Genomic DNA, 10,591 nt, shown 5'->3' on the forward strand with positions numbered 1-10,591 from the left:
AATACACACACATCTCTTAAGCATTTTCTTTAAAAAGTGTTTTCTAGCCTAATGTACATCACGGCCAATCCAATGCCTTTTTTTACCAAAGCCATAGCTGTGTGCTTGGGTTGCCAGGGAAACCCAGAAATTTGACAATTATGGGCTACCATGGTGGACCACCTTTCATCACAGCGAGACAACTTGCCTTTTTTAAATCAACTCAATTTTTATTCCTGAGATGAAAAACCTAGAATCACAACAGACCAACTTACTCTCTTGCTTTTCCTAAAACTTAAACTACTTAACAAAATTTAGTAATGATCCAATAGAAAATAACAGTGAATGAATATACAAAATATACAAGCTTAGTAACAACTGTTTGATTTTTGTTCTTATAAAATACTTTCTTGTATACAAAATTACACGTGGTTGACTGATGAGAGCTGATTGTAAGGACATTCCAGCAGTGATGGTGACGAGCCTTCAGTATGTCTACGCCAACTGATTCTACTATCTTAGACAGAAACTGTGAGTTCATAGGTCAACACTCTCCGAGGTCTGTAGCCCAACCACCGCAACAGATGTCAGAGGATGTCAGAGGCTGACAGAGACTCACGTGTTCTTTATGCTCTCTAAGCTCATTAGTTTAAAACAAATATTTGAAAGGGACCACAATGCAAACATATTACATATTTTTTATGTACATAAATACAGACATGGTTCAAGGGACCTAGGAGCTTAACTGGTTTTATGCTGGTTCAGATAAATGTCTAGCCAACGGTCCCTGATAAGTGTGCTACCTTTAGCGTTAAACTATGCAAACCAGCTATGAGGAGAAATAACAAGGTAAACAAAACCAGCAACACAAAAAAACAATAATAATAAAAATAATACAATGACAATACTAATTCACAGAATCAGCACGGCAGGATGATTTGCACTCAACAGGAGAGAGGGCGCGTCCCACACAGACAGGAAGGAAACTCACTACACAGCCTTTAAAAGATGTCAGTGAGGGACAATGTATACGTACAGCGTACTCAAGTTGAAATAGAAAATTGTACACGTTGTCACTGTAGTGAGGCGAAGTTCGAGGACTAAGGAGGTAGCCTAAGTATACACCTTCCGAAGGCCAGAACGAGACAAGGACCCCTGCCTCTCTAACCTGTCTCAAGACCTCCTTGGTCTTACACTTGCATCCTTGTACACTTCAAGTAGCACTTTTTTGATGGATTTAAGTGGTGAAGGACAGTACAAACCATTCAAGGAAGGAACTAAAGAATGGATGAAATAATGAGAGCAGAATCGCAGGATCCAGTGACCACCCTAAACGCTAGGCTATATCGTAATCACACACCTCAGGGTAGGAAGGGTGCGAGGGCAAGGAATGGAATGTGGCCCTACTGCCTGTTTGAACTAAACCACCCCTCTGAATAACCATCCAGTCAAGCCAAACTAAAGAGTTGTGTAATATCACTTATCAAAATATATATAAAAATAACAACCAATAAAGCAGGAAACGTGTTTCAAAGCAGAGAGCAAGATTAGTTGATCCGTAGTCCCCCGGTCTGTTCCTGGTAGACTTCGATTACATCTTCATCTTCCATTCCCAGCTATGTTGAGGAAATTAATAAAAGAAAAACAAAGAAAAATCATCGTCAAGAACATTTGAGGCATGTCTTTGGTTGGGTGGGTGTCTGTGACTGCGTGGGTATGTGTCTGTGACTGCATGGGTGTCTGTGAATGGTTTGGTGTCTGTGACTGGGTGGGTGTCTGCGACTGGGTGTGTTAATATATGCGTCACAGTGGTTGGGTGGGTCTCACTACACCAAGAACATCAAGCTCAAATGACGCGCACATAATGTTTGTGTATAAAACACCATATGGTTTACCTCTTTGGGTGTTTGGTGGTCTGCAATTCTCTGGCCCTCAAAGAGAAACCTCAGCATGTCAGGCTGCACACCCTAAAAACACAGAAAGAATATTAACATCAATTAAGCAATATAGCACGAGTGGGAGTGGGGTAGGTAAGGGATAATCCCACGGGTGGTGTTCGGCCGTAGCCATCGAGGCCGCAGGCCGAGGGGCGTAGGCAACAACACCCGTGGGATTATCCCTTACCTACCCCACTCCCACGAGTGCTATATTGCTTTTATAAAACAATTCTACCATCAACAAATTAACATTTCAACACGAAGTTATTGATTAAAAATGGTTTATTTCGCCATTGTTTCTCCGCAACAAAAAATAGTTCCATTGTCAACGTCTTGGTTTGGAATTTTAAAAACTTTGAATTAACGGTTGTCATCAATACGAATGTTTCATCGCGGAGTGATTTATTTTAAGCTGTGAAAAGTCCCGTAACTGTAGGTATGTTGATGAATAACCTATAGCATGGAACGTCTCTCGTCCAATCAGAAACAGCTAAATTACGCACTAGAACCCAATTGTTTTATAAATCAGCGTAAGACACCTCATGAACTGCACAACATCTCAGACAATCAAGACTTTACTTCAGGAGCACAAAAGGGAGGGGTGTAATTAAACTGGCTGTTGGGCACAATTATCAACAACCTTTGGCCAGAATCACAGACCATGTCTTTTTGGCATTTAGGGTCATTGCCAAACAGGTGTACAGTGAAGAGAAGATGTGTGTTTAGTGCCCTGGCCCTACAGGGCTACCTGGAGTTACTCTATACTAAGCCGATAGACATACCCCCTGCTGTGTGTCCATACCTGTCTTTTACTGTAGGACTCTTTCAACTTCTTCAGTGACGTAGTCATCTTCACTTTGAAGTGAATCTCACTGTTGTCCTACGAGCAAAGGGAGAAGTTACTTCTATGTTTTCCCTGCTACAGTCAACTTAATTGTTCAAATACATGGTGTTAAACTACCAACCTGGCCGATAACTTTCAGCTTGATGTACTCTCCACCTTCCTTCTTGTCCCCTCCGTCAGTTGTAGATGGTTTCGTTTCCTGGAGAAAGGGTCACGGTAACGTTGAAACTCAAATAAGACGAAATACATAATTTCCTGGATCTTTAACTCAGTTAACGTTGCATTAACATGCAAAATAATGTTATGCTGATACAACCCGATGGTGGATTGATAAAGACATAATTAGTCCAGAAATCGCGTTGCAAGTCAAATAACTGTAGTTTAAATACGTTTATGTGTAGATGTACTGATGAGATGGCTACAGCGTGAGACTGCGTTTAAAATGTGTTAGCATTTCAAAAACAACACAACTGCATGCATTCGATAGGACGCTGTGTTATGTTAGGTTAGCTAACATTACCAATACAACCTTAGTAGCAAACCACTACAGACACTAACAAAGAGTTGTGGTAACTACTACCAGTTATTTTACCAGATGTCAACAAATATAAATAAACAGGTCGCACATTAAACAACCGGACACCATCCACTGTTAAAATTGGTAATGAAAAAGAGAAAAGCGTTAAAGCTAGGCGGCAGGTTGGCCATAATAACGCTAGCTAGCTGGCTATCCTAAACGAGTTAGCATAGTGGCTACTAGCGTAATCCTTCATCTAATCTAAATCAATTCAGTCTCATAGCCTACGCTACACATATGATTACAGAACACATTCACTAAACTAAAAAATACGTCAACTCACCGTATCAGACATGGCCCTGGTAGCACAATCTCGCCAATAAGTTTACACCTAAATTACCCAGAAGAGACAACTAGAGACCTTAGCAGCAACTAATGCTAGAATGCCTGTTTTCTTCCTCTGCTGTTTCCGACGGTTGCACACTACCACCATCTATGGTTTCGGTGTATGAATTGTCGTGCCTAACAACTCCCTTACCTGTTCTAAAATCAGCGCAAAGCACGGCCTCTTGGGGCTTATTGCTTAAATGAACAGTAAATTCGTGAAACCACAAACTTCTCGTGTTCGTGCTTTTTTAACAGAGAGAGAGAGCGAGAGAGAGAGATGACATGATGAATATGCCGTATGTTAGCCAACACACGACATGGATATAAAAATCAATCAGCTCATGCTGCCTCATACGTGGGTCAAATAAGTAAACTATTACAAGGGTTAAGGTCTCTACCTTGTCTGGGAAGTCCCGCCCCTCTTCTTCCGGTCAATTTGATTTTGCCTTCAGAGTCAGTCTCATAGATATCTATAATAAAGGCTAGATAAATTGCCCGCGTTGCTGGCCGACGGAGTCAAATGTCCGCACAATTCGGCCATTTTGAGACGGAATAGCTCGCTCAGATAGGTGCCATAAATACACATGCACAAGCTTTTTATGTAAAATCAATAGGCTAATAAAACTCAGCATACAGAATGGCAACAGGAGATACATGTATACTTTTATTATCACCGTTTTAAAAGCAATATTACTGATATAATAAAATACCGGTGATCCCACGGGATCTCGTTTTAAGGGAACGTTCACTAGAACAGACTGCACAAAATTCTGGCATCTTCATTGGCAATAAAGTCAGCAATTTCCTGTGGAAATCATAATGTAGATGTTTAACAAACCAACCCGATTGGAAATCATGTGCAACTTCAGTTTTATTATGTGCAACTTAAGTTGTATTGAAAAGAAAGAACAATTATGCCTCGCCAATTGATGTAACACAATAGCGTGATACACAATAAAGCTGCACATTTCAACATGTTCAAGCATCGAGAATTATTACCAAGGTGATGACGTTTGTAAATCAAGTAATTTGTAAATCCGTCAAGATTTCCGCAAGATATGAGTGTAAACGATTGTGAAGATCACTGACGTTACCTAACGTACCACTGATCCCTCCCGGAACTATTCCGTCCTTAAAATGGCCTCCTGTACGGACATACACGAGTCCGCCGTTGCACCCCCTTGGTCAGTCTGGCAAGGCCACTGATCTAAAAAAGAAACTGCATCGCGCATCCCATGGTTTCTGACAGTTTCAAACATAGACATATCAAAGTGAGGCCACACGAAAAATCGTGGCGGCCATTTTGTAGGGACCACTTTCCTGCTTGAGACCAATGATTATGACGGGTGATGAATATTAAAGGTGCATTATGCAACAATTATGCTTCAGGATTAGGGTTAGGACAAGCAGTTTAACCTTAAAATAACAGCTTAAAAAAATTGGGGCGCTACAATTACTTTTAATATGGAGAATCGCGTCTGTGCCATTGGCATAGCAGGGTCACTGCGTTCTGTAGTTTTGCCTGCCGCAGCCCACCGACCTGACTTGTTTTACTCTCTGCCGATCTAGTAAGTAGCTTATTTGCCGTCTTGCGTTGCACTTGCTTGATGTTTGACTGTGTAAGGACAGTCGTTGAGTAACTAGTTTGTCATAATGTCAAAGTCGGCACATTTCAAGAGATTTCGTTAGTTTTAGCTGCTAGCATACCTTTAGTGAATAGCTATTGATCCGTTGTGCTGCTTTAAATATAAGATTTTAAATTAATTTGCATATTAAGCCTTATAGTAATTGGCCTGGTTCTAATCATCAACACTAATAAAATACGATAGAGGAACAAGTTTCAATATTTGAAAATATTTATCAAGCAAACACAAGCTATATAACAAGGTTTATGAAAACTTCAAATTACTATAAGGCTTAATATGCAAATTCATTAAAAATCTTATATATAATATTCATTGCCCGTCATAATCATTGTTCTCAAGCAGGAAAGTGGTCGCTACAAAATGGCCGCCACGATGCCTCACTTTGATGCCATGGGATGCGCTATCCAGTTTCTTTTTGAGATCAGTGGGCAACAAAGGCTATACCAACTTAGTTCAGCATTGTTAGGATCCTTGGAGCCAATCACAAACTGGCTATTGGCTACATGGCGCGCCATTGGCGGATTTAAACTAACCACGACTACGTAACAAAAGCGATGGCGAAGAAAGTTTGAAAACATTGGACATGGAGGCCGCCGAAGCCCAGCAAAACTTCGATACTGCTCTCGTGGCTGTCTTGGATGATTTCAAAGGCAAGTTTTCTTTGAAAATAGAACAGAAACTTGCCCTGGAAGAATTCATACAGAAAAAAAGATGTGATAGCTTTATTACCGATCGTTGTATCGTTGTATAGTATCGTTGGTCTGATTGGTAAAAGGAGTGTCCAATTACGTGACTGAAGTGGACCGCCATAGAGTAGTTCGCCAGACTAACTGAGCAAATGAAATGCAGGGAAGGGGGTGGGGAATTCCCAGGCAAGTCTCTACCTAGAGGTGACCACGAAATAAGGCATGTAAACTGTTTCCATTTAAAATGACATAATTTAGAACAAATCAGGAGAACATTAACTTTTCCCATTCTCAGCAACACACTCTTACTAGATCTTGCAACAGACACGTGGGTGTTTCTCAATATGGCTTCCTTGGTAGGACGGATGGTTCCGAGTCCTTCCCAGTTGGGTCCTTCAGAGGATAGGCAAGACTCCTTCCTAGCATTAGGATTTGTGATTCACAAAACCATTTCTTGCAATTCACAAAAGTAAACCCTGTTACATCCAGTGGCGGTCCGTGCATTTCACGACTAGGCCTTCAGCGAGGTCCTACACGACAGTTAAACTGAGTGAATCCACCTCTTAATTCCATCATTATGACGCCATGGCTCTCAAGCCATATATTTATACAGAAAGGCAGTATAAGTGAGCATTGCATCACCTTAACATACCGGTAGTCGAGTACAACAGACTTTATTAATATTTCCGGAGCATTTAAAATCAATACACCCGTATTAACAATTAAGAGTAGTAAACTCTCAGTTATATGATCGCTTGGATACTGTCACAACTTAAAAATAAAAGACGATTTTCAGGGATTAGTCTACAAAGTTTTATTAAGTCCACCGATAGTAGCCTATGTGAGCTTTAACAAGTTTGTCCACTAAACATCGCATTTTTGTCCCACCTGCAAAGCAGTTACATTAAACTGACCCGATCCTCACGATATCCAGTTTTTTCTTGAAAATGGCGTTTCTATTATATTAGCGACCAGATCGATAGCTCCTCCTCCTTCAGCCATTGTGGGTTGAAAATAAACTGAAATTTACGTTTTCGCTAATTCAACACCACCATTCGCCAACTAAAATGAGCACTTCCTGAGGTACTGCCCCAGTCTGCCGCACTAGTGCGTATCCAATCAAAGTACGTGTACGTGTCACGTTCAACGTGATGCCTGCTAGCTGGCCCCAATGTCGCCAACTCGAATTCTGATTGGTTATCACAACTGTCTGTTTCAGTTCATTCAATTTAAATGAACTGAAACAGCCAGTTGTGATAACCAATCAGATGTACAGGCGCCTTCACTGTTAATTCTGAAGGCCTCGGGGAAGATTTCTTGGAGCCTGGCAACACTACAGGCGCCCTCACTGTTGAAGGCCTCGGGGAAGATTTCTCAGAGCCTGGCAACACATAATAGCTGAAATATGATTGGATGAAAGCTCTAACATAAATAAACAACGCTGGAAGCTATGAAATGAAGAAAATGGACTATGGGGAATAATTTAATACATATTTATGAAAAGAAAATATTAAAATTAAATGTATTTTATTAAATGTATTTTCTGATGATGTTTAGGCCAGCAGAGAAGGCCTTGCTGGCTCTGACGGACCACCACTGGTTACATCTATTTACAGTTCTTGAGACTTATGACATAGGACATATCATACAACCGATTACACAAAGTTGGGGTGAGGTCCAAAAATCTGAGACCTTACAGCCACTGCGTGACTTTGCTTTAACTCAATTCATTAATTATGTGTAAATAGTTTTAAAAAACCTATGTAACACGTTTTTTTAAGTCAACTTGTTATCCCTCCATGTGTCCTGTCCAGCTGTTCAACATGCTGTGGAAAACCACAGATTTGGGAATTTTGTATCTACCAGGTACTTTAAACTTTTTTTAATCAAGCACAAATATGCACTTTGTAAAATTATTGAATAATTATTGATACAACTGCTGTTTGCCAGTTCATTTTGTTGGCAACTAACATTAGCAAATGTTTGATAATGCTTAGCCTCGAACACCGCTGAGGTTAAACTAGTTAAATGCCATACAGTGATGTAAAGCCTATTTTCAAAGTGTCTTATTTGTCCAAATCAATCCCTGAGATTCTCAAAGACGGACATGAAATTCACGCTGAAAATGAAGAGCTTCTCTAGTAATTTATGGCTATAGTGACTGATGCCTGCCTGTGTTGTGTTTGATTTACAGGTGGTGTAGTTACACCAAAAACAGATGGCTAGCCGATAAAAATGAGCAGCAAAAGAAGGCGCAAGCATTCTACTTGTACTGTAGCTGTTATCCTTAGAGTTAAAAATGGCCAAGCTTTGTGCAGCAATAGGTTGTTATAACAAGAGCCTATCAGTCTTTTCTTTTCCAAAGGATGCAGACAGGTAAGTCATACATAAGCTGTTGATATTAACTACAGTCTCATTTCATACCAGCTGCGTAGGCCTGAATGGGCTAGCTGGTGTGGTTTTGCCATGCCCTTCTACATTTTCATCCATGCAGGTGCATGCATCCATCATAGGTGCTTTAGGAGACATAAAGTGTGTACCATTTCATACCATTGATGCAGTTAAATTCGTCTGTTCTAGATCTTCTGATCTAGAGGATCTTTGCTAGGACTGTCTATGATATGTCAAAGGCGCCCGAGGCAACATTAGAGGCTTGAGACTCGAATAATAAACGTTCAATTTGTAGTCTTTTCAAGTTTCAATAACACATTACATATCGACATTCAAGGAGCAAAGATGAGACGTAGTTTGTGTTGTGAGAACTGATAGAAAATTGCGCTGCCAGCGCCGCCGGTGGGGAGAGGCCATTTTTTCAAATCTTCCGATTTTTTGGTGGCACCAATACATAAAGGGCTACGCTCTTGCGGCTAGTTTTAGCGCTCTTTTTAACTCCCAAAGTATCAAATAATGATGCAAATGTGCTAATATGGTGAAGTAAATGTCAATATCATAAAGATTGTCTTATCCAGAATATTTCCATTTTGATGCCCTAAAGTTGCTTTGGGCTCCTTTAAGGCTAGGTAAGGTGATTCAAGAGAAACCACTAAGGGTAAGAAGAGCATCTTTGCGAGGAAATATTTCTGATACATGTACTTAAAATATTTATTTTAATTATAAAATAGTATTTTGTAATTTGTATTTGATGGGCCTTATAACATGTCTATGTGATTTGTATCAAAGTAGTATAGTGTTAAGTATCTTGCATTTTAAACACAAAAAATCCCCAAATTGTATGAACATGGCCACCAGTTAAACTGGAAACCGGATCTATTGTGTTATTATGAGTTATGACCGACATATAGGTTTAGTCAGAGTTTTTTATTTTTTTCAGTTTGCAGATTTTCTGTCAACGACTCCCGGGACACTGAAACACCGGGGTGCATGAAATGTGGTGGGCATGTAGCCCCACTAGATTAGCGTGGAACCATTGATTTTCGTTTTGATCCGTTGCACCCCCGTCGGACTGGACCCCTTTTAAAGAGGGTGGGGCGATTCAGTTTTCTGTGAATAAGTCGAAAACCGTAGGGCTTAGGAGGACCACATTTTTTTTGTATGTTGGTCTTAAGAGGTCACGTCAACCATTCCACTAATTTCATAGCGCCACCTAGTTACAAATGAAAAAGCAAAAATGGAGTGTTGTAAAACATTTTAATTGTAATTTGACAAGGTCAGAACTGCACGAAATCCGAGGTGTGGGATCATTATGACACCTTCTGACTGCACGTTAAGTTTCGTGGAATTCCGTTCACGGGGGGGCATGCAATAAATTGATTTATATGATTATACACCAACTGGCCTGTAGGTGGCGCGACAGTTTTCTTCGAATATCCCGAGAACCGTAGGGCCTTGGAGGGCCAAATTGTTCTTGTATGTTTGTGTCAAGGGGCCATGTCAACCCATACCATAACCAGTCATTACATGTATAGCGCCACCTAGTTAAAAATTTAAAAGCAAAAATGAGGTGTTTAACTAGGCATACAGATATTGTTTATTGCATTTTGGACATTGTGGAATATTTCATGTGGGTTGGTTCTTTTCTTTTTTTAGAACCATTTTATTTTGCCTTGTCGTAAGTATCAAAGATATGCTAAGATATGATCTTTCTGTCATCATGAACAGAATGGATTGTAATACAATGACAATGGGTGGATTTACAGATATTACTTGCATTACAGATACAATAGGCTACTTGTTGTATCATATTTCGTACTTGATATATTTACCTTTAAATACATACATTTTACTAGATAGATTTTACTGTAAAATAAAGTATTTTTACATGTTCTTTTTCAGAATTGCTAAATATTTCTCTGGCAAATACTTACTACATGAAGGCAGTTATTTTTGATATAGCATTCAGATGCCCATTACTGCGTGCAGTTTTTGCTCATGCAGTGCACAGATGATCCAGCAGAGGACAGAAGACATATATGTATTATATGTCGTATATGTCATATATGATAGAAATACAACACATTTTACGAATCTCACACATTTTATTTATTAACATTCCAAATACTGTAAGTAAATAAATCTGGAGTTGTTAGATAACGTAAAACGTACAATGTAAACAATCTCATGTATGCTGTTATCAT

General features: G+C 39.7%; 1 protein-coding gene across 1 annotated transcript; it reads right to left on the reverse strand.

Moving 5' to 3' along the window:
* Positions 1-663: 663 nt before the first annotated feature.
* On the reverse strand, positions 664-3,751 carry LOC308365869 (small ubiquitin-related modifier 1-like). Its single transcript, XM_080839485.1, has 5 exons — positions 3,621-3,751; positions 2,882-2,959; positions 2,719-2,796; positions 1,875-1,946; positions 664-1,595 (listed from the first exon to the last, which is right to left on the reverse strand). Exons 1-5 carry the CDS (start codon positions 3,630-3,632, stop codon positions 1,527-1,529), a joined length of 309 nt encoding a protein of 102 aa, XP_080695611.1. The 5' UTR covers positions 3,633-3,751; the 3' UTR covers positions 664-1,526.
* Between the last annotated feature and the right edge of the window lie 6,840 nt (positions 3,752-10,591).

The sequence above is a fragment of the Sprattus sprattus genome, assembly GCF_963457725.1.
Source record: "Sprattus sprattus genome assembly, chromosome: 5".
In the NCBI taxonomy this organism is placed as follows: domain Eukaryota; kingdom Metazoa; phylum Chordata; class Actinopteri; order Clupeiformes; family Clupeidae; genus Sprattus; species Sprattus sprattus.

Bases quoted from the DNA above. Each gene is read 5' to 3' on its own strand.
- LOC308365869 (XM_080839485.1), bottom strand. The intron at 1,947-2,718 runs GTATGGACACAC...CTGTGTTTTTAG, and splicing joins AGTCCTACAGTAAAAGACAG to GGTGTGCAGCCTGACATGCT. The intron at 1,596-1,874 runs GTAAACCATATG...TCCTCAACATAG, and splicing joins ACCACCAAACACCCAAAGAG to CTGGGAATGGAAGATGAAGA.